Genomic DNA, 24831 nt, shown 5'->3' on the forward strand with positions numbered 1-24831 from the left:
CTGGTCTTTAACGTGCAAACCACCCTCGGGGTTAAAGGGGCCTCAGGACCTCTTAAGGTCGGATTCATGCATCCATGTTTTGCGGTTTGAGTATGGACCATGATGTGCGGACCAGCCGCCAGAGACATACCTGCTATACTATGGATAGGTTCTCAATACCCAAGTCCTGGACCACGGCTTTAACATCCAGCGTGGCTGTACTCTAGTGGATATTTGGTGTCTTGGCTTTCCTTGTACTAGTCCACATACTGGTACTTTATATTGCTCCTTTAGGTGATCACTTCAAATACACCCAATTAGGACTTGGTGAATAAGAATAGGGGGCGGCTATGAGCCAGTACATCTCTAAGGGATGTCAGCATTGATAGAAATCAGCATATGTCCATTATTATCTATTAGCCACATGTAATATGGCCCTGAGACTGGGGCTCCCGGGACCAGTGTGATCAGCTTCTCTGGGGAATCTGCCATCCAAAGATTGGAAAGCATTAACCACCCCATTCTGCAGTAATGAGCTGTAAATGTCTGTAATAAAGCCTCATTGTTGTAGCTTTGCCAGTGCTGCCAGCGGGTGACGTCACTAAGGTCTGTAGATTGGCTATAACATATCACATTAGTTGGCAGTAACCGGATGGAAGTAAATAGAGAAGTATTGTGCACATTAGCTCCCCGGATTCACTACTAGCAGAGACACAGGGCCTTTCATAAAAACAGGTGGAAAAGCCAAATCGTGGTCTTTCCTATAGCAATCAATCACATTCAAGCTGTCGGTGCAAGCCAGAGATTGGTTGGCAAGTCTGACATCACCGGTTTTCCATGATGGTAATTTCTGTGAATGTAAGCCAGTGTTTCAGCAATAATGGTCATTCTGTCCGGCTGTCTGTCTTTTCCCTAGATACCTGTGCTGGCGCCAAGTAGTATGCATTACTGAGTGGAGGCACAGTCAGAGCTCAGATCAGTTATAGTGAGAGCAAGCAGGGAATTGTTAGCGTCTGCTCACAAGGCTAATGTCATTCCTGAAGCCGGACCTCCGATCTGTTGTTTGCAGGGCTGCGGATCCATACATGTACCAGTTCCATTGTCATTCAGTGGGATTCATCTTTTCTGCTCCTGTTTTGAAATCTGTTGAAAATTTCCACTAATATCAGTGGGGAATATATATATTTTTTTCCTACGGTGAAACAAAAACTGTATCTGGAAAATTTCCTTTAACCTACTAAGTGTGGAAATGCGAAGTTAAATAGAATGTGTCAGTAGAAAATTAGCTCTTGTTTAAACCTGATATTGAATTATTCTGACAGATATTCAAAGCAAGTACACCAGCCTCACCAAGTCTAAGAGAGCTATTTAATAATGAATGCAGTTTGTATTGTGAATCCGGTAACAGATCAGCTTTAAATATTATTATAAGGCCATTCTGTATTTTTTTTTTTTTTTTCTTTTCTCCAAAAGACTCGGAAACACCGGTGAATTTGGAAACTATTATCCTGGATCCTGAAGCTGAGGTAATGAAGAATCTGCTTTATTATTCAGTGGAGGTTCATTAAAGGGAACCTGTCAGCATGATGCATCACTATCAAGTTAAAGCTATAGCCATAATGGCGCTACTACACTGATTCAATTAATACATTTGTTGAGGGAATCCGATCAGTGGTTCTTTTTTAATCATGATTTTAGGTTTTCTTCTGATGAAGTCTTCTGTGCATCAGGTTGGGTCTCCTGCTCCAGCCCCTCTGCCTGCCTCCTGTGTTTCTACAGGTCACGGATCATTCAGTGACCTGCCTCCGTTTTGACATTTTGTGCCGTTCTCATTGATTGCGCAGCGCGAGCGCAGTTTGAGATTCCACGTCTGGTCTTCAGGTGTTCAATAAAATGGTGCCCAAGTCGGCACATGCGCGGATCAAGATCTGAGCCGAGTTGCCACAATAGAAAAATTGGGATAATGGTGGGCAGCACTGTAAAATGTCAGTGAAGTTGTCGATGGGTTTTGCAGTATTATGAGAGAATGCAATATTTAAGGCTGTGTGCCCATGATGCATTTTTTTAAGCGCTTCCGTAGCGGCAAAAACTCTGCAGAAACGCTTAAACGCTTGGTAGAAGGTCTGCCATGTTCCCCAATGATAATCCGCATGTGCTGTGCACATGCTGCGTAAATTTCCACTGTGGATTGTCATTGTGGAAAAAAACGCAGCACTAGCAATTATTTTGCGGAAACGCTGCATTTTTGCCGCCATTGACTTACATTGGAACGCTTGGATTCCGCATCACTGCATCTGTACATGCGGAATCCATGCGTTTCAATGTGCGGATGGCACCCGGGTGTGGAGGAGAGGAGACTCTCCTCCAGACCTGGGTACCATAGAACCTGTAAAAAAAAAAAAGAGAATAAAATAAAAAATAGATATTATACTTACCTTCTGATGGCCCCCAGTCTCCTTGTCTTAGCTTGCCGGCAGATCGCGGTGGCCTGAAGTCATTTAGTCATGTGACGAGTCACGCGACGCTGATGTCGGCAGGTCCTTCAGTGTATCGCGAGCTGCCGGCAAGCCAGAACGGAGCGAATAAAGACTGCGGGGGCCATCAGAAGGCAAGTATAGATTTCTTTTTTTATTTTTTACCATTCTTTAAGGTCACACTATATAAATCCATGCCGGTTGTAAGGATTTATATAGTGTGACCAAGTTGTCAAGCACTTTCCAAGTGATGCTAAAATGGCTTGGAAAGCGCTTGACAACCCGCATGCGGAAATGCATGTGAAGAACGCTTCACATCCGCATGTCCCTGGCAGGAAAACGCATGTGCAATCCACATGTACAATCCGCATGCGTTTTTTTTCTGCCAGGGAGATGCAGAAACGCTCAGGAAAAAATCCAGCGCATTTCTGCATCGTGGGCACATAGCCTTACTCAAGTTTTTGTTACATGTTGTGTTTTTTTCCCCATATCAGTCTTTATTTAAAAAAAAAACTAAATTAATAATCTTGCAATGTTCACATATTATTTAAAGAGACACATAACACAAAATTAATTAGGTAATTTTTCTGAAGAGAAGACATGAGATGTTAATGTGACGGTATGGTATAGTCTGAAAACCAAATACACCACCCAAATAAAACCTGTATAGACTGCATAAAAGGTGCAGTTGTATAGTAATACTCCTACCACTAAAAAGGCCAAAGACTAACTAGTATCTGAATATCAAGTCAAGCAAAAAAAGGTGCAGGTTAAAGGTAAGTGTAATGGTAAGTCTCTGGTTCCCTTTTTTCAGAGAAAAACTTAAACGCGCCACTCCAGCATTTTTTTGTTTTGTTTTAGCGCTGGTGTGGTGCCACCATCATATGTTCCCTGCCCTAGTCTTATACATGCCCACCGCTATCCTCGGCAGGTCCCTGCACTACTTCGGTCCTGCGCCACCATCTTGTGACCGCAGAAGTAACGATCACAAGCTCCCAATGCAAGTCTGAGTGCCTTGTTATAACGCTCATAGACTTGCATTAAGAAGTGACTTTCAGTCCACCCAGCAAAGACTGGAGCGATCCGGCAGGTCACAACTAGCAGAACAGAAGACGGCAGCTGCTGAGTATAATACTAGGGGCAGGAACATATATTAGTTAGACCACTTCGGTAAAAAAAAATCTCCGGAGTGGTGCTTTATGTCTGTGTGTAAGTAATAGACTGTTCGTATTAAGAGTAACATGGCTGTTCCCATATACTGCATGTTTGTATATGTCCCAGAGCAACAGGGCACTGGTATAAGACACTAGTAGTTTGTTCTGCTTGAGTAGCACAGAGGTGGTGTACCCCAGTACCCCACAGTTTAATGGTTGCTTCTATTGTCAATCCTGAGCTTATGGCGATCATTGCTCCAGTTCAGCTCTTCAGTGTAACGTACAGCGATAGTTGTTTCTAGAATACAAGACATGAAGCCTGCATATATCTCGCTCTTCCTTCTGTACCTGCTTTCTTATTCATCCACAGTTTGAGGACCAGTCTCGGTTCTAATTTACTTTATACTATAAATTTACTGCAGGAAGTTGACTTGAACCACATGCGAATAGGAGCCATTCAGGGATTTGAGGTGCTCAAGAAAGTTCAGGTAGGTGAATATTATTACGTTTCCAGCCCGTTCTTACAGCCTTGTGCATGCTGGGTGATATGTCATTTGCCTGATGTCACTTTGCTTGCAGTCATTGGTTCTGGTATGAAACCTGTCTTGTGTTATCATGTCATTTCTTCTGGATACTTGTTTATTGCCTCTTAACCTTTCTTTTCCCCTGAATTGACTCCTTACCTGCCTGTCCCTTATGTCCATCACTATTTCTCCTCTAAACCACCCTCTCTCATTGAATCTGCCCCTGTAGACCCTGTGCCTGCGTCAAAATCTCATAAAGGTGATTGAGAACTTGGAGCAGTTGGTGACATTGAATGAATTGGACCTGTATGACAATCAGATTCGTATTATCCAGAACCTGGAGAACCTGAGTCAACTCCAGTGAGTCTCTTCAGACAGGGTGGCTCTTCTTGTCATATGTTAATTTACAGCCTATCCTCCACTAGGAATTAATTGATCTCTCACATACATATGCACATAATATGGCATGTGTTCAGGCACCTGAAAAAAGACGGATGATTTTAAGGTTCACTGCACCACCTACAGTTGCAATCAAAATTTATAAGTGAAATTTACAGAGTTTCTGCTGTTTGCAATACACCTATGAAACAAGCAATTTATATAGCTCAACAACTAATATACCAAGTAGTTTATCCATATTCAACACAGTCTCAGAATTATCCATCCCCTTCTTAACAAGCATCTTTTGGTACTTGTAGAGCCCCTTTGGCTGTTATCACCTGCAGAAAACATAATATAATTTTTATAACCCAAATATCAGCTGCTCAAGCTTTTGTATGATGCAAATGGATAGGTCAAAGAGTATCCAATCTCCGTAAATGATGGCATATCACTTAAATAGAACAAAAACTGAGAGATGAACTGGAATATGGTGTGCATGCAACGTATAGGAGCATGTTCACACTGGCCACTAAACAGACAAAACCTAAGATAAAAACAAATGAAGAGCACCTTGATACAGTGGGATGGCTTTTATGTTTTTTTTTTTAAATCAAAATTATGTTAACTAAGTACCCGATGTTATTTTCATGCACTATTGCAATTTTTTTTTCTTAATATGGAAATGAACTGTTAAGATCTATGGGCCGGACACTGATCTGCAGAAGAATCTGCCTCCAGAGCTCATGTTAAATGAAAGGGGCATTACCAGTGTGAGGCATGTAGATCAGGAGAGCAGACTGTCGGTCATTACGTGTCTCACACTGGTAACTTCCCCATTCATTTAAAATAATCTCTGGAGGCAGACTTTTATGCAGATCAGTGTCTGGCCCATAGATCTTAACAACTCATTTCAGTATTACAAAAAACCTATAGATTATTTTCTGGAATAAGAAATCGGATCGCTTATATCAAGGTATCATGTTATTCAGCTTCCTATGACCTACATGCCCATATACTGTAGACTGCTTAGGAGGGAAATTCCTACTGACAGATTCCCTTTAATTATGTGTGTAGTTTGTGTTGTGAAACCTTTAGACAGATGAGCTTTAACAATAAAAAGACTGAAAATGCAGTTTGCGTGACACTACTTTATAAAAAGCACAGATGAAGTGTGTTTTTACTAAAAAGAGAACTCTGTGGAGGGCTCTCCGGAGAATACATTGTGTTACATAAGAGGGTCCAGACTGCCAAATGGAGTCAGTGATCCCTGGAGTTTTGGCTGGTGGTTTTTAATACGTTCATCTATCATAAGGTTAATTTTTGCCTGAACCACCACAAGATTACACTTGACCGCCCCAATGCAGTTTCGCATCAATTTTTGTGACGTATTATTAGTACTTGGAAGTTTATCACTGAGCCACATAACGGTACATAACCGAAGGAAGTGTTTTACATCAAGTCTTAAAAGGCTGGTCTTGCTGGATTTTTTTTTTTTTTGTTTTTTTTGTTTTCTACCTTGATGCCCTCCTAGCTATCTATTTATTGGACCTGACTGAGTCTGTGATTGGGACCAGAGGTGATCAGACTTTGTTATACGGAACATGTTCTGCACCCTCATTTATCGGGGCCGAACGTTTAGTTTTAGAAGAGGTTGTGCTAGTAGTGGACAACCCATTTTTAAAGGTTCTATTTTATTACAATTGTGTATATATTGTAGGGATTGTACTCACTCAGGTGCGGTGTGAGGCAAACAGGAGGCATGTTCCTTTAAATGTTCATAGTGGTTTATTGGCTTCATAAACAGGTCAGAAAGTAAAATGCAGACAAAAACAAATAAAACAATCCTTTAAGCAAAGTCTTTGGTAAAGCGAACCTGTGGTCACACAGGTTGATACCTGTCCAAAACACAGGAGGCCTTCTATCTCCAAACACAGACCATGTGCCAAACAGCCTCCATTATATAGGCAGTTAACCACACCCAGAGGTGAGGTATGTGGGTAGTTGGACCCGCCTATTCTCTCCTAGCTACCCGTAACCCGGTCCCAGGTGCACCAATTAGTCCTCTTAGTGCTACATGCACTAGAGAAAATACTCCGGGTTACATCAGACTCCAGCCATCTCTGTGACACATACCTCCCATCGACTATGTGACCATTAGCCACCTTACAATATATTTTTTTCCAGTGGAAGGTAAAATATAACTCTCAGCAGATTACCCCCCCCCCCACCCCACACCCATTGTTTTGGCTCACCATTTGATTTTTGCGTCATCTTACACATTTATGATTACTTTATAGTCCCAATAGGGTAAAATCCTGTGTTTTCAGAATCCTGGATCTGTCGTTCAACCTTCTGAAGCGCATTGAGGGTTTCGACTCCTTGTCTCAGCTGAAGCGTCTGTACCTGGTGAACAACAAGATTAGCCGCGTAGAGAACCTGAACTCTCTGACGCAGCTCCGTCTGCTGGAACTAGGCTCAAATCGTATTCGGGTAAGAACGTGGGGTGGAAATGCTATACCATTACAGTAGGTGTCCTGAATAAGGTGCTTCAGAAATTGTATAGGTTATGGAGAAACCAAACTTGTATATTTTATTGTGAGACGTTTTGTATTTATTGCTATTTTTAATTGTATTTCTGTTGATCACGGTGTTTCAGGACATTATTATCTGTCAGTAAGCCCTGCAACATGCAGTAGTCAGATATGTGCTTGTGGGGTTTTTCAGTGGACATAGAACTGATATCCATATATAGGATAGGTGTCAGACATACATGGGAGATGATTACTTAAATGTACACCTCAAACTGCATTGAATGTGGGGTACATGTGACACGATGGTACAGCTTTGAGGATTATCTGATCTCCCCTGTATAAGCCACTCTTATGTTACACTCTATTGACAAAGTATTGGGATCCCTACACATTACGCTACAACATCTATTTTGACCTCCCATTCTATAGCCATAGATTTTAATTTGAAGTTGCACACCCTTTTGGCAGCTTTAACAACTTACACTTTCTGGGAATGCTTTCTACAAAATTTTGGAGGTGTCCATGGGAATTTTTGCTCAGTCATCCAGAGGTACATTTGTGGGGTCAGACACTGATGTTGGAGGGGAGGTCTGTGCTTACAGTCTCTGTTCTAGTCATCCCAATGGCGTAGGATGGAGTTGAGGTCAATCAAGTTCCACACCAACCTCTCTCAACCATGTCTTTATGGACCACGCTTTGTGCACTGGGGCACAGTCATGGGGAACAGAAAAGGACCTTACACAAAGTTGGAAGCTACAATCGCCCAAAATGTTTTGTGCCGAAGCTTTGATTTCCTTTCTCTTATGCTGTCCCATGAGAAAACAACCTCATAGTAATTTCCCTCTTCCACCAAACTGTACAGGTGGCACAGTGCAGTCAGGTAGATAATGTTCTCCTGGCATTCACCAAATCTAGACATCCATCAAGCGTGATTCACCACTTTGCAGAATGTATTTCAACTGCTCCAGCGTCCAGTGGTAACGTGCTTTACACCACTACACCTGACATGTGCTTGGTGATGTAAGGCGTGCAAGCAGTTGCTAAACCATGGAATCACACGCCATAAAGCTCCTGGTGCAGTTCTTCTCAGGATGTTAATAACTGCAGAGTCCAAACCTATACTAGTATTGAGTCAGCAGAGTATTGGTGATTTTTATGCACAATGCACAACACGAAGACGTTTGTGATCTGTGACTTGCTGCGGTTTCTTTCTCTTTTCTATAATACCACGCAGTTGATTGTGGAATATTTAGGAGGGAAGAAATTTCAGGAGCGGACTTGTTAAACTGGTGGCATCCTGAAGTTCTTGTGTTTTCATGGTTGTAGAGAACAAACCTTGTGTAGTCAGTAGGGGCCAGTCTCCTGGTTCATTGAATATGAATGAGCATTAGCTGTAGCCCTATGTAATGTCCAAAAAATTATAGGAAATTCATTCTCATTAAAATGAATTGATTTAAAATGGCCGTACACACGTGTGATCAAACTTTTTCATTGTAGGAGATAGAGAATTTGGATATGTTAAGAGACTTGGACAGTTTGTTTCTTGGGAAGAACAAGATCACCAAGCTGCAGAACATGGAGACGCTGAGTAATCTGACGGTGCTGAGCGTGCAGGTAACCTCTGCCGTCATCACAGTGCAAGTGGTTGTAGGAGATGGACATGGATGTCCTTCTCTTGGAATTTTACCATACAATACAATAGTGCAATCTTTTACTTTGCTAATGTCTAGTAATGCCAAAATATTTTATGTGAATGCTTCAGGGCCAGGTTAATTTACTCTGTATTATCTTGTCTGTTTAGTAAATGCATTAATGCTGTGAACCCTCCTCTCCAGAGTAATCGCCTCCTGAAAATCGAAGGTCTCCAAAGTCTGGTGAACCTGCGTGAGTTGTACCTGAGCGACAACGGCATCCAGATCTTGGAGGGTCTAGAGAACAACGTAAGCTTCTCAAAGGACATGGTTTCTAAGGATTCCTAAATATTGTAGGGATTACGGCGACAGATATTTTCTTGGTTTTATATCCATTGAATCGTTTTTCTACAGATTGAAATGGCTGCTCACAATCAGAAACAGCTTTTCCACTGCGCAGGAAGTCTGTAGAAGACTTTACTTAGGTTTACTTTCCTGTAAAGTCTGTCGTTATACCAAATCCTTCCTTGCTCCTATGTAAGTTTTGGCTCAAGTAGATTAAGTGGGCAGTTGAAGCATTTCTCATTTTGTAGGTTTTGAGCCTGCTGGGAGTTGTGTTCCCTCATACTGTTCTTATTTAATCAAGAACAGCACGGAATTGGAAGTACACATTGTGGCAATGGTAGATCCTAAAGTGTCCTCTGCCGGGACCCCAGCTGTTATCTCTGATGTGGTGATACCGGACTGTAAGTATTTTATTTGCCTGCAGCGCCACGACTGGGAAACTTTATTAAGAACCTGTCATCAGGGTTTTCCTATAAAATCTGCTGTCACCACATTCTCCAGCCTCTTAATACATTCCTAACAAGGCTGCTTTATTGCCCCAGGCAGCGCTGTATACCCTATATAAAGCTTTGATGTAGTCCAGCTCTCCATCTTGCGGTCTGATGGACGTCTCCGGACTGTGCCCGGCACCCATCCTCTGTTTTGTAATGCCGCCCCTCCTCCTATCATTGATGTACACAGCATGCATTGACTGAGTCTATGCTGTCGCTGTGGATGAAGTAGAAGACCTCATCTCTTTTCGTTTTTTCTTTAAGGTATATGGTGCTGCTGGAGCGATCCAGTGGGCTTATAGGAAAATGCATTAAGCCAGCGAAGCGTCCTCCAAAGCAAGAGCTGGTATTTGTAACCTCTCTCCTCTTTGGCCAAGAGACAAGGGTCTATAACAAAGCTGCTTTAGTAACTCAGAACTAATAGGGCACATAAATATAAAAATGTGTTTTATAAGCTGGACAATCCCTTTACGTTGAAGACATGTACATATTTGCTTTTTTTTTTTTTCTAAAATGCTACCGCCATTCTTGATGCACATTTATGAATATCCACTGACAAATTTTGTCATTTTAGATTTGCACACATTTTACGCTTTAATTTTGTTTTGAGTTGAGCCTGTCGCCATTATCCAGGAACCTTTTATGCTGTAGAGTAATAATGTGTAATTAATAGATTAATTCTGTGATAGGTAATTGAGAGACCAAGTCAGACCTTCCATGGTAGAACATGAACTATAGTACAGGTGCATCTCACTAAATTAGAATATCATCAAAAAGTTAATTTATTTCAGTTCTTCAATACAAAAAGTGAAACTCATATTATCTAGAGTCATTACAAACAGAGTGATCTATTTCAAGTGTTTATTTCTGTTAATGTTGATGATTATGGCTTACAGCCAATAAAAACACAAAAGTCATTATCTCAGTAAATTAGAATACTTTATAACAGCTTGAAAATGTTTTTAAAATCCAAAATGTTGTCCTACTGAAATGTATGTTCAGTAAATGCCCTCAATACTTGGTCGGGGCTCCTTTTGCATCAATTACTGCATCAATGCGGCGTGGCATGGAGGCGATCAGCCTGTGGCACTGCTGAGGTGTTATGGAAGCCCATGTTGCTTTGATAAGCAGCCTTCAGCTCGTCTGCATTGTTGGGTCTGGTGTCTCATCTTCCTCTTGACAATACCCCATAGATTCTCTATGGGGTTAAGGTCAGGCGAGTTTGCTGGCCAATCAAGCACAGTGATACTGTTGTGTAAACCAGGTATTGGTACTTTTGGCAGTGTGGACAGGTGCCAAGTCCTGCTGGAGAATGACATTTCCATCTTCAAAAAGCTTGTCGGCAGAGTGAAGCATGAAGTGCTCTAAAATTTCCTGGTAGACGGCTGCGCTGACTTTGGTCTTGATAAAACACAATAGACCTACTCCAGCAGATGACATGGCTCCCAAAACCATCACTGATTGTGAAAACTTCACACTAGACCTCAAGCAGCTTGGATTGTGGCCTCTCCACTCTTCCTCCAGACTCTGGGACCTTGATTTCTAAATGAAAATTTGAACTCTGGGACCTTGTGGAGTGTGTCAATGACTGCCTTCTGGACATCTGTCAAGTCAGCAGCCTTCCCCATGATTGTGGAGCCTACTGAAATAGACTAAGGGACCTTTTTAAACGTTTAGGAAGTCTTTGCAGGTGTTTTTTGTTAATTATTTTAATTTACTGAGATAATGGGTTTTGTGCTTTCATTGGCTGTAAGCCGTAATCAACATTAACAGAAATAAACACTTGAAATAGATCACTGTTCTGTTTGTAATGACTCTATATAATGTTTCACTTCTTCAATAGAAAAACTGAAATAAATTAACTTTTTGATATTCTAATTTAGAGAGATGCTCTGTATTTATGTATGTAAGCTCTGTGCACATTGCATTTAGTCTATATGTCAAAGGTTTAATATGGCCAAACTTGTGTTAGAAACAGGGCTGTGGAGTCGGTAAGCCAAACCTCCGACTCCTCAATTTCCATTACACTGACTCCAACTCCGACTCCACGACACCCTCATACATGGCTCATGTTTAAGTGATAAATTTACTGTAGCACAGATTCATCTCAGCTAAAAGTCTAGACCCTTAGATTAGGAATAGGACATACATTTATAGGACATTTCATAACTTTCCCAAATTCTTATCAAAAAAATATTCCCCACAAACTGCATCGAACTACTGTACCCAATTTATTATATATTTTAGGAGTTGGAGTCGGTCCATTTTCTACCGATTCCGACTCCACAGCCCTGGTCACAAAAAAACACTTGCTTTTTTTTCCTCCTTTTCATGTGAATGCAATTTAAAGTGTGTCTAAAGTATACCGATGCATTTTTCTCTGTCTTTCAGACTAAACTCACAACTTTGGATGTTGCTTCTAATAGAATAAAGAAAATTCAGAATATCCGACATCTAACAGAACTTCAGGAATTTTGGGTAAAGTCATTGTTATTTATTCTTCACTCCCTATTTGCTTCACCTGTACTTTACTTTATCTTTAATCAGTCCGAAAGAGATTTGACCATTTTACCCCTTTAATGACCAAGCACATTTTTTGAGCTTTATCGTACATGTGCTTTTAAGTGCACCAAAGTTGTTTGTTTTTTTTTCCTTCGAATATTTACACAATGTTTGCCTTTTTGTGATGTACGGGTCCTAATTTTTATATTCACATTTTTTTTCCCCTGATATCGGGTCGAGGAGCTAAGAAGATAAAGAATTTTTTGTTATTTCACAGTTTTAATTTTTTATTTTTAAAATCTTAAAGATCAGCAAAATGTGTGTATGTATATATACACACGTGGTCAAAATTGTTGGTACCCCTTGTTTAACCCCTTAACCCCCGAGGGTGGTTTGCACGTTAATGACCAGGCCAATTTTTACAATTCTGACCACTGTCACTTTGAGGTAATTACTCTGGAACTCTTCAACGTATTCCCCTGATTCTGAGATTGTTTTTTCGTGACATATTGTACTTCATGATTGTGGTAAAATTTCTTCGATATCACTTGCGTTTATTTGTGAAAAAAAATGGAAATTTGGCGAAAATTTAGCAATTTTCAAACTTTGAATTTTTATGCCCTTAAATCAGAGCGATATGTCACACAAAATAGTTAATAAATAACATTTCCCACATGTCTACTTTACATCAGCACAATTTTGGAACCAAAATTTTTTTTTGTTAGGGAGCTAAAAGGGTTAAAAGTTGACCAGCGATTTCTAATTTTTCCAACAAAATTTACAAAAACATTTTTTTAGGGACCACATCACATTTGAAGTCACTTTGAGAGGTCTTTATGACAGAAAATACCCAAAAGTGACACCATTCTAAAATCTGCACCCCTCAAGGTGCTCAAAACCACATTCAGGAACTTTATTAACCCTTCAGGTGCTTCACAGGAATTTTTGGAATGTGGAAGAAAAAAATTAACGTTTAACTTTTTTCACAAAAATGTTACTTTAGACCCAATTTTTTTTATTTGCACAGGGGTAACAAGAAAAAATGGACCCCAAAATTTGTTGTGCAATTTCCCCTGGGCACGCAGATACCCCATATGTGGGGAAAAACCACTGTTTGGGTGCACGGCAGGGCTCGGAAGGGAAGGAGCGCCATTTGACTTTTTGATTGTAAAATTAGCTTGAATAATTAGCGGACGCCATGTTGTGTTTGGAGAGCCCCTGATGTGCCTAAACAGTGGAAACCCCCCACAAGTGACACCATTTTGGAAACTATACCCCTCAAGGATTTTATTAAGGTGTATAGTGAACATTTTGAAACCAGAAGTACGACACAGAATTTGATAACATTAGGTCATCATATTGAATAAGTTGTCATTAGTCTTGAGCGCAAGTGCTCGCTACTTGAGTTTGCATCGGGTACTCAGGTATGCACCATGTACAGCGTGTGCTCGAGTGACATGCTCGAGTCCCTGCCCCGCATGTTTCACGGTTATTAGACACCCAAAAAAAACCATGCGGGGATCGCTCGTGCATGGCAGGCAATCCCCGCAAAGTTTTTTTGGCCGCGAAGCATATGGGGCGGAGACTCGAGCATGTCGCTCAATGCATACCAGAGCACCCGATGCAAACTCAAGTAGCGAGCACTTGCGCTCAACACTAGTCGCCATATCGTCATCTTTTTTTCTTACTTTTGAAAAAAATCCCAACCCCATCACAACCCTAACCCGAGAGTTTATTTTTTACGCTGTTCCTCGTGCGGTATAAGTGATTAGACGACTTTATTCTTCGGGTCGGTGCGATTACAGTGATACCAGAATCATATGGGGTTTTTATGACTGACAGCTGTCACACACTAAAAGACGCATTTTTTGTAAAATCTAGTTTTTGCATCGCCATATTTTGAGAGCTAGAATTTTTCCAGATTTTGGCAGACAGTCATGTGACGGCTCGTTTTTTGCGGGATGAGTGGACGTTGTTATTGGTGCCATTTTCAGGCACGTGACATTTTTTGAACGCTTTCTATTCCGATTTTTGGGAGGCAGAATAAACAAAAACCAACAATTCAGGAATTGTTGTTTTTTTTTTTTTTTTTTTATTCATTCTGTTCCGCGTGTGGTTGTTTTATAGAAAAAAATATTTTTTAGCATAGCTTTATTCTGAGAGCTATAACTTTTTCTTATTTTTCGGCTGATGGAGCTGTATGGCGGCTTGTTTTTTGCAGGATGAGATGATGTTTTCAGCGGTACCATTTTTATTTATATTCGTCTTTTTGATCGCGTGTTATTCCATTTTTTGTTTGGCGGTATGATGATAAAGCATTGTTTTTTTGCTTCGTTTTTTATTTTTATTTTTTACCGTGTTCACTGAAGGGGTTAACTAGTGGGACAGTTTTATAGGTCAGGTTGTTCCGGACACGGCGATACCAAATATGTGTACTTTTATGGTTTGTTTTATTCGGTCGTCCATGACAGCACCACGTGAGAGAGAGGATCCGCCCATCAAGGACAGGAAACCTACAGGTTAAAAAGGGCGGCCCTCTCTTCCCGCCTCAGTTTAGGTTTCCTGTCCATGATGGGGGACCTTGCAGGCTTACCTGCAGAAGATGGACTCCTGTCCCAGAGAGGGCCACAGCAGGTGGTTGGAGCCGGTCCGTCCCGGTCCTCTGGAGACGCCACTGCAGGGCTCATGGGGGCGCCTCCGTGAGCGTTGCGGCAGGCGCGACATCGCCTCACGGGAGGTAGATGTCCGCCAGGTGTGGGGCCGCTAGCGGGCTCACTCCCCCCCCGCTACCGCTTGCAGGAGATCCAAGTCGCGCCGGCGGCGCACGTGACGGGCGCGACCTTCTGACGCGACTTCCGGTGCGCCGGGCAGGAAGCCCTGTGACGTCACCGGAAGGGGCGGGGCTCGTTTGAATTTTTTGGCGCGAGCAGCTGAACGCCGGCGGATTGAGGACCTGGCGACAAGTAGCCCACCTGGATCCCACCTGGACCTGGGGAGGAAGACCAAGGAGCAGGTAACGCCCTCCTGGGTAAAAAAAAAAAAAAAAAAAAAAAAGGAAACACACACCCACACATGGTACCGGTATGGCCAGTATATAAAGGGTCTGGTAACATACAGAGGTGCTTCCCAGCCCATTCTTACATTGTAAGCTATGGAAGATTCACAGGAGCTGTCACCTAGGCAACAACATCTGCTGCAGGAGCAGCCCTCTGGGGAGCCCTCACAACTAGTGGCACAGCGCCATTCCCGGCTAGGGTCTGGTCGTACAACTAGAAGAGCTACCACTAAGAGCAGGAAGGACGGTCTGGTGCGGCGTGATTCCTCGCCATGCATGCTGGATTCTTCTGCTTCTACGGTACCGAAGGTTCTGTGGGGTGAGTGGAATCTTCGTGAAAGTTCTACTAATGTTTCCTCCTTCTTTCTATCTATGACTTTCTTTTAGAGCAAGAAATGTTCCTCGAAGTCCAAGCACAGAGAGTGTGCCTTATGCAGCTGTCCACTCCCTGATTCATATAGCAAAAGGTTATGTCAGCTTTGTATCAGCAAAATGATATCGGAGGAGACCCCAGATTTTTCCCTAGGCCTAAGAACTTTAATAAGGGAAGAAATAGGCAAAGCATTGCAAGGTTCAGAGTCTGGGCATATTCCTCAAGAAACCCAGCCGGGTTCAGACTCTGAGCTATCGGTCGCTTCCTCCTCCGCCTTCTCTTCCTCTGATAGTGAGCCAGATAGACAGTGCTTCCCCCTGAAGGAGGTCGATGCCCTAGTAAAAGCCGTCCGATCTACAATGGGGATAGTGGACTCGAGGGTAGAGAAGTCAGCTGAGGATGTTATGTTTGGTGGTCTGGGGCTAAAGAAGAGAAGGGTCTTTCCAGTAAATTCAAGGGTGAAAGACCTCATTGATAAGGAGTGGAGAAAGCCTGACAAGAAGGGTAGTGTTCCTCCATCCTTTAAAAGGAAATATCCGTTTGAGGATGCTATGTGTTCCTCCTGGTTAAAAGCACCCAAGCTGGATGTTGCTGTTACTAAAGCAGCGAAAAGAACTTCCCTCCCGTTCGATGATATGGGTGCATTGAGAGATCCCCTAGACAGACGGGCTGATACTTCCTGAAAGGGGCATGGGAGACAGCTGCGGGAGCACGGAGACCAACAGTAGCAGCTACCTGTACGTCCAGAGCCCTGATGGTGTGGCTTGAACAGCTAGACAGTCAGTTGAAGGATGGGACTTCTAGGAAAGACATTATTTCTTCCCTTCCACTGGTTCAGGGGGCGGCAGCTTTTCTTGCTGATGCATCTGTGGACTCGGTGAGGTTGGCAGCAAAGTCAGCAGCACTGTCAAATGCGGCTCGGCGAGCCTTGTGGATTAAAAACTGGCCAGGGGATTTACAGACTAAGTCCAGACTGTGTACAATCCCGTGTGAAGGGGAATACCTCTTTGGTCAGACCATGGATGACTTATTGGAGAAAGCGGGGGACCCTAAGAAGGGGTTTCCATCAGTACCTCTACCCTCCTTTAAGAGATCGTTCCGGAAGAGGAAATTTTTCCGGAAGAGAGATTTCAGGGAGCAAGACAAGTCTGATGAAAGAGGTCGAAAAGGTAGAGGTCTACTCTTTGGTCCGTCTCCAAAAATTGAGCAGAAGCCAGGGTATACACAATCAGCCCAGGTGGGAGGGAGATTGTCATTTTTTGTCCCAGCTTGGGAACAGATTTCTCATAGTAATTGGATTTTGAGCCTGATTAAGTATGGTCTTAAGTTTCAATTTAAAGCATTGCCTCACAAAAGGTTCATGGTTGTTCCCTCCAGTTCTTCCCCAGAACGCCAGGCTGTCCTCGTTTCGGAAGTACAAACCCTAATTAGAAAGCACGTCCTGATTGAGGTTCTGGAAGCTGAAAACGGTCTTGGTTTCTACTCCCCGCTCTTCTTGATTCCGAAACCGGATGGAAGTTTCAGGACAATTATAAATCTGAAATCCCTGAATAATTTCCTTAAAATACACACCTTTAAAATGGAGTCTTTAAAATCCGTAATAAAGTTACTTTTTCCCCACTGCTATATGGTAGTGCTTGATCTCAAAGATGCGTATTACCATATCCCAATTCATAGTGATTACCAGAAATACTTGAGGCTGGCCATTGAAATAGACGGGGTGGTTAAACACTTCCAATACACTGCACTCCCCTTCGGTTTAGCTATAGCCCCACGGGTTTTTACTAAAGTAATGGCGGAAGTTATGGCCCATATAAGAGAAAGGGACATTCTAATTATTCCTTACCTGGATGATCTCCTGATAGTGGGGAATTCGTTGGTTCAATGCGAGACCCACCTGCAGGAGACCATGTCTGTCTTAAAGAGTTTGGGGTGGTTTCTCAATTTAGAAAAGTCTAGACTATCTCCACTCAAGGTACAACAATATCTGGGGGTCATATTAGATTCCAGGAAACAGCTATGTTGTCTTCCAGAAGAGAAAATTGATAGAATCCGGGAGTTGGTAGAACAATGTATACGTAAACCTTCTATGTCACTCCGTAAGGCCATGTCACTATTGGGAACCTTCACCTCCACTTTTCCTGCGGTTCGTTGGTCACAATTGCATTCAAGAGCCTTTCAGTGGGATGTGTTGTACAATAACGCAGCTTTAGAGGGGCATCTAGACCGTAAGTTTACGCTAGGTCCTCGTGCCATATGGTCCCTTCGTTGGTGGTTACGACAAGACAATCTTGCTAAAGGGGTTCCCTGGGAATGTAGTCCAACTGCAGTCTTGTCCACTGATGCAAGTGCTACAGGTTGGGGAGCTCACTTTGAAGGGAAATTAGTGCAGCGAACCTGGTCAAGCAGTGAGCAACAGTTGTCATCAAATGTTAAGGAGCTTCTGGTGGTGCAGCATGCGTTCAACGAGTTCCTTATATATTTTCAGGACCAGCATGTCCGTGTACTCTCGGACAATCAAGTCACGGTAGCTTACATAAACCACCAAGGGGGAACCCGCTCAAGAAACTTGATGAGGGTAGCGAACGCACTTCTGCTGAAAGCCGAAGATCATTGTCTCTCTCTTTCAGCTACTCATCTAAAAGGCAAGGAAAACATCACAGTGGATTTCCTCAGCCGTACTTCTGTAAAAGGAGAGTGGTCCCTAAATACACAAATATTCTCCAGAATCTTAGAAATGTGGGGCCTTCCGACTGTGGACTTATTCGCAACAAGAGCCAATCGGAAAGTGGAAAATTTTTGTTCCTTAGACCCCAGAGAAGGACCCCTGGCAGTGGACGCCTTTATGGTTCCCTGGAGATTTCCTCTGGCATATGCCTTCCCTCCCATGATCCTGCTCCCAGCGGTGATGAGAAAGATCAGGGCAGACCGGGCCAGAGTGATACTTATATGTCCCTTTGTGATACTCGTATGTCCCTTTTGGCCCAAAAGACCGTGGTTCCCTTGTCTCCGGAAGATGTCCATATCAGATCCTTGGGTTCTTCCGGAGATTCCGGACCTCCTCACTCAAGGGCCACTTTCCCATCCTTCAACCCCGAGTCTACATTTGACGGCGTGGAATTTGAGAGGGTGATATTGACCAACAAAGGATTCCCCGCAAATGTAGTGAATACTCACCTGGCTAGCAGAAAACCTGTTACCACCCGTATTTATGCCAGGACCTGGAGGAAGTTTCTGTCCTTTGCAGAAGTTAAGGTGGAGGAGGGGCCCCCTATTGGGAAAATTCTGGAATTTCTGCAGCGAGGCTTAGAATTAGGTCTCACTACCAGTACCTTGAAAGTACAGGTGTCGGCGTTGGGAGCTTTATTTTCTTCCAATATTGCAGATAACTATTGGATAGCCCGTTTTATAAAAGCTTCCTTTAGATGTAGACCCATTACCAAAGCAAAGATGTCTCCCTGGGATTTGAATTTTGTCTTAGATGCCTTGACCAGTCCTCCTTTTGAGCCACTAGATTTAGTCTCCCCCAAAATTATTTTCCTAAAGACGGTCCTGTTAGTAGCCCTAACTTCAGCCAGGAGAGTCAGTGACCTACAGGCCCTTTCAATATGCCCTCCATTCACGCAAATTCTGGAGGATAGGATTATATTAAAACCTGATCCAGCCTTTCTTCCTAAAGTGGCCACTCGATTCCATAGAACCCAGGAAATAGTTCTCCCAACTTTTTGCTTTCCGCCCTAAAATCAAAAAGAGGAGAGACTTCACACTTTAGACGTTAGGAGGTGCGTACTAAGGTACTTAGAAGTATCACATGGCTTTAGAAAGGATAAGTCCCTATTTATTTGCTATCAGGGGGCTAGTAAGGGTTGTAAGGCCTCAAAGGCTACAATCGCTAGATGGATCAAGGAGGCCATTTCCCTCGCATACTCCTCAGGGGATAAAGAGATACCGGAGGGATTGAGGGCGCATTCTACCAGAGCGGTGTCAACCTCCTGGGCGGAGAAGACAGGGCTTTCCATTGAGGAGATTTGTAAGGCTGCCACTTGGTCTTCTCCCTCTACTTTCTATAGGCACTATAGATTGGATCTGGGTGGCTCTGCAGATCTCACTTTCGGGAGAAGGGTGCTTCAAGCTGTGGTCCCTCCCTAATTTCCTTCGTCTCTGCAATTCTCTCACGTGGTGCTGTCATGGACGACCGAATAAAGCCTTAGTTACTTACCGGTAACGGGATTTTTCGGAGCCCATGACAGCACCTTTATATTCCCTCCCTCCACTGGTGTTGTGCACTCCTGTAGATTTGATTTCTTTTTGTGCATCCTTGTGGGAAATTGATGAAAAGTAATGTACTTAATGTGATTATGTTTTGTTATAACTAACCTTGGCGGTACTCTCATGCTCTGTTAACTAAACTGAGGCGGGAAGAGAGGGCCGCCCTTTTTAACCTGTAGGTTTCCTGTCCTTGATGGGCGGATCCTCTCTCACGTGGTGCTGTCATGGGCTCCGAAAAATCCCGTTACCGGTAAGTAACTAAGGCTTTTTTTTTATAATAATATTTATTGATGGGTACATTATATTTTTATTTTTGGTGGATTATTTTTTTATTTTATTTTTTTTAATATTTTTTACTTTTTTTTTTTTTTTCACTTTATGACAGTTTTTACACTTTTTTACTCTGTCCCACTCTGGGACTTTCACTTTTTTTATTCTGATCGCCTGCATGGCACAGGAATGCAGCACCATCCCTGTGCCATGCAGGCTGTCAGCGCTGGACAGGGAAAAGATAGTTTGGAGATGCACTGCGCATGTCCAAACAATCTTCCTGTTGTCTGGTGACCCGGATGTTGTCATGACGACATCGGGTCGTCATGGCAACATCCTGGAAGCCACGGCAGACAGCGCTGGAGGCCGGAAGAGGAGGTGAGTATCTGCAATCACCTCCCCTTGCCACCGCAATGCTGCGATCGACTTTGAGCGCAGCATTGCGGGGGTTAATGTGCTGGGAGCTCCCTGCACATAGTACCGGGTGTCAGCTGTGACAATCAGCTGACACCCGGCGGCGATCTCGCTCGCACAGCCTGTGTGCGATCGCGATGACGTACTAATACTGGTCTGGCTCTTAAGTCCCAGGGCACAGACGCGTATTAGTACGTCTAATGTTGTTAAGGGGTTAATGAAAGACAATCCCACAATGGTCACAGAAATAACTTGAATCTAACAAAAGTAATAATAAATGAAAAATCTATGAAAATGAACAAATGAAAGTCAGACATTGCTTTTCATCCCTGCTTCCACAGAATAAAAAAAATAAATTAAACTCATGTAATAGGCCTGGACAGAAATGATGGTACCCCTGAAAATCAATTTTGACCACTCGTGTATGTATGTGTGTGTGTATGTATATGTATATATGTATATATATATATATATATATATATATATATATATATATATATATATATATATATATATATATATATATATATATATATATATATATATATATATATATATATATATATATATATATATATATATAATTATTTTTTAAACTGTTCCTTCTCAATTGTTTTGACATATCGCCAGAGGCTTTTTTTCTTAATTTTGGTTTGTGTTCTTGCTTTGCTTTTTGATATAAAGTTAGTTCCAGAAATATTTGGACTGTGACACAAGTTTTGCTATTTTAGCAGTTTACCAAAACATATTCAAGATACAATTATATTACCAATATGGGCTTAAAGTGCAGCCTCTCCGCTTTAATTTGAGGTTATTCGCATTGTAATTGGAGAAGGGATTTAGGAATTACAGCTCTTTAACCCTTTCACCTTGAAGCCTGTTTTCACCTTCCTGATCAAGCCATTTTTTTGAATTCTGACCACTGTCACTTTATGAGGTAATAACTCTGGAGCGCTTCAACGTATCCCACTGATGCTGAGATTTGTTTTTTTTTCCGTGACATAATTTACTTCATGATAGTGGTAAAACTTATTTGATATGACTTGCGTTTTATTTGTGAAAATTTTGCAATTTTCAAACTTTGAATTTTCATGCCCTTAAATCAGAGAGATATGTCACACAAAATAGTTAATAAATAACATTTCCCACATGTCTACTTTACATCAGCACAATTTTAAAACCAAAATTTTTTTTTTTGTTAGGAAGTTATAAGGGTTAATTTACAAAACCATTTTTTTTAGGGACCACATCGTATTTGAAGTGACTTTGAGGGACCTTTGACAGAAAATACCCAAAAGTGACACCTTTCTAAAAACTGCACCCCTCAAAGTGCTCAAAACCACATTCAAGAAGTTTTTTAGCCCTGTGTGTAACAGGACAAAATGGACCCCAAAATTTGTTGTGGAATTTCTCCTGAGCACACAGATACCCAATATGTGGGGGAAATCCACGGCAGGGCTGAGAAGGAAAGGAACACCATTTTGACTTTTTGAATGTAAAATTTGCTGGCTTGATTAGCGGACGCCATGTCATGTTTGGAGAGCCCCTGATGTGCCTAAACATTGTAAACCCCCCCCCACAAGTGACACCATTTTGGAAGCTAGACTCCTCAGGGAACTTATCTGGATGTGTGGTGAGCACCTTGAAACCCCAGGTGCTTCACAGAAGTTTATAACGTTGAGCCGTGAAAATAAAGAAATCACATTTTTCCACAAAAAAGTTTTCTTTAGCCCCAAATTTTGCATTTTCACTAGGGTAACAGAAGAAATTGCACTATGCAATTTGGACAATTTTTCCTGCGTACACTGATACCCCATATGTGGTTGAAAGCTACTTTTGACGCACAGTGCAAAGTTCAGAAGGGAAGAAGTTCCATATTAGAGTTCAGATTTTGCTGGACTGGTTTGAGGGTGCCATGTCACATTAGTAGAGCCCCTAAGGTGCCAGATCAGCCGAACCCCCTCATAAATGACTCCATTTTACAAACTACACCTCTCAATGAATTCATCTAGGGGTGCAGTGATCATATTGACAACACAGATGGGTCACAGCATTTTATGCCATTGGGCAATGAAGAATAAATTAAATTTTTACCACCAAAATTTTGTTTTAGCCCTAGATTTTACATTTTGGAAATTATACCCCTTTGTTAATTTATCTACAGGTGTAGTGACAATTTTGACTCCATTGGTGTTTTCCAGAAACAATCAGCAGTGGATGTTGCTAAGTGAAGATTGCAAATTGCCGCTTTATTGACCAGCTCATGCTTCTGGAGACATGCGCCTGTAAATTAGGCGGGTTCTCAGTGCTACAGAAATGCCAAATATGTGGACGCTAACTGCGGTTTAGGCACACTGTGGGGCTCAGGAGGGGGGGGGGGGGGGATTTGGGAGCACAGAATTTGCTGGATTTCTTTTGGAGGGAAAGGGGCACTTCTTTTTTATCTGTCGACCATGACAGCACCACGAAAGAGGGGATCTGCCCACCAAGGACAGAAAACCTACAGGCTTAAAAGGGGCGACACCTCTCTTGCCTCAGTTTGGTTTCCTGTCCTTGATGGGGGAACCTCAAACAGGCTTACCTGTTGAAGATGTCCAGATACGACTGGAGAGGCGAGCTATCGAGCGGCGTCCCTGCCTGGGGTCGGCAGCTCCAGCATCGCCCTGCGTGTCAGTGGAGGAACAGCTGTGATGCGGTGCCCCTGCCTGTGGTTTGCAGCCCCAGCAGGAGCTGCGCCCCTTTAGGAGGTTGAGGCTTCAGCGCCGCATGATATGGCTTGGCCGCACACTTCCGATCTCTCTATGTAGCCAGGGGTGCGGCATGATGACACTTCTGTGTGCCCCGGTGGTCACGTGACTGGACCACGTTCCAGCCACGTGTGTTCAGACGCCGAGGGAGCGCTGCAATAACCCCTACAGCCAGCAGGTGGCGCGCCCAGAGGGCAGTCGCACCTGACAGTAGGAGAAAAGTGTTTAAAAAAAGAAAAAAAAAAGTGGAGCAGGCGCTGCTATATAAGCATCTATGCACTGTTGCTCCAAGCTTCCCAGCTACTTCTGTCTATCATAAAATGGAGTCAGAAAGTGAGCAGCAGCAGCAAATTCAGCAGCCGCCACCTTCACCATCTCAGCGGCTGCTTGGGGAGCCCCAGGAGACACAACACTCTTGAGTTACCGGTAACACCCGGACCTCAGGAAGGCGAGGATCTGCGACCAGGTCCAGCCATCGTAGCTCTAGCAGGATTGACGAATCTGCAGCTTCCAGGGATGATCCCCCGGCTGAGAAAGGTCCTTCCTCCAAACCGGTACCAGTCCTATGAGCCGTCTGGGTAAGTGATCTTTGAGAAAGTTCACTTAGTAATAGTGTCCCTTCTTCTTGTCTATTCTTAATAGGGGAAGAATGTGCATTATGTAAGGCCGTATTGGCGGACTCCTATCCCAAAAGGCTGTGCCAATCCTGTATTAACTAGACTTTGGCAGACAAGACCCCTAGTTTCGCCTCATGGTTAAAAACCCTAGTCAAATCAGAGATCAGCAAAGTCCTCTCTAAAAAAGTAAAGAGAAAGGAGGATACAGATTGTGAGGTCACCCCAGCCCCTGATGTCTCCCGCTCAGTGGCCTATGAGGTGGACTCTGATTCATCTTCTTCCTCCTCTTCATCCTGGAACAGTGGTGCAGGTCAACATTGTTTCCTGCTAAATGAAATTGACGGTCTGGTTAAAGCGGTCCGCTGAACTATGGGCATTACGGATACCAGACCAGAATAATCAGTCCAGGACGTTATGTTCAGGGGACTGGGACAAAGGAAAAGGTGTTTTCCGATTAATGATAAACTTCAGGATCTGATACATAGGGAATGGGATAGATCGGAGAGAAATTGCTCTCTTCCCCTTCCTTTAAGAGGAAATACCCCTTTGAGGACTCAGCCTCTTCCTCCTGGGAGAAAGCCTCAAAGCTAGATGTAGCTATAACCAAGGCATCTAGAAAGTCATCTCTCCCCTTTGATGATATGGGGGCTCTTAAGGACCCTTTGGACAGAAAAGCTGATGCCTTTCTCAAAGGGACCTGGGAAACAACTGCTGGGGCTTTAAAGTGAATCTGTCACCCCCCTGGGCGATATCAGACCTCTACTATGGCCATACAGGGTATAGAAAAGTAAATCTATACATACCTGTATGGCCCATAGCAGAGGTCTGATTGCGGAGAAAAGCGCTTTAATCAATTCTTTTTTCCACACGCTTGGCGTCCCGGGGCCGCAGAGCAATCCCTCCTATGTGCTTATTATTCCCCTAAATCCCAGCCTCTCTGCTTAATTATCATATCCCACCTTCCCATGCACGTCACAGGGCCCTGTAACGTGCAGGGGAGCAGGGGGATATGCTAATTAATACCCTGTATGGCCATAGTTGAAGTCTGATATCGCCTAGGGGGGTGACAGATTC

At 43.0% G+C, this 24831-nt stretch overlaps 2 protein-coding genes across 2 annotated transcripts in view; one reads left to right on the forward strand and one right to left on the reverse strand.

Moving 5' to 3' along the window:
- Positions 1 to 23219, reverse strand: part of PASK (PAS domain containing serine/threonine kinase) — a 139038-nt gene extending 115819 nt beyond the window's left edge. Inside the window, exon 1 of the mRNA XM_073674544.1 lies at positions 22975 to 23219. The gene's annotated coding sequence lies outside the window, so the exon portion shown is untranslated. The remainder of the gene's footprint in view (positions 1 to 22974) is intronic.
- Positions 1 to 24831, forward strand: part of PPP1R7 (protein phosphatase 1 regulatory subunit 7) — a 51264-nt gene that overhangs the window by 6212 nt on the left and 20221 nt on the right. The window contains exons 3-9 of the mRNA XM_073674545.1: positions 1453 to 1505; positions 4030 to 4095; positions 4361 to 4491; positions 6840 to 7002; positions 8541 to 8657; positions 8879 to 8983; positions 11902 to 11988. Of these exons, the coding sequence (XP_073530646.1) occupies positions 1453 to 1505; positions 4030 to 4095; positions 4361 to 4491; positions 6840 to 7002; positions 8541 to 8657; positions 8879 to 8983; positions 11902 to 11988 (722 nt within the window). The remainder of the gene's footprint in view (positions 1 to 1452; positions 1506 to 4029; positions 4096 to 4360; positions 4492 to 6839; positions 7003 to 8540; positions 8658 to 8878; positions 8984 to 11901; positions 11989 to 24831) is intronic.

This window comes from Phyllobates terribilis, unplaced genomic scaffold (assembly GCF_046119375.1).
Source record: "Phyllobates terribilis strain yellow unplaced genomic scaffold, ASM4611937v1 Scaffold_3__8_contigs__length_932513732, whole genome shotgun sequence".
Classification (NCBI taxonomy): Eukaryota; Metazoa; Chordata; class Amphibia; order Anura; family Dendrobatidae; genus Phyllobates; species Phyllobates terribilis.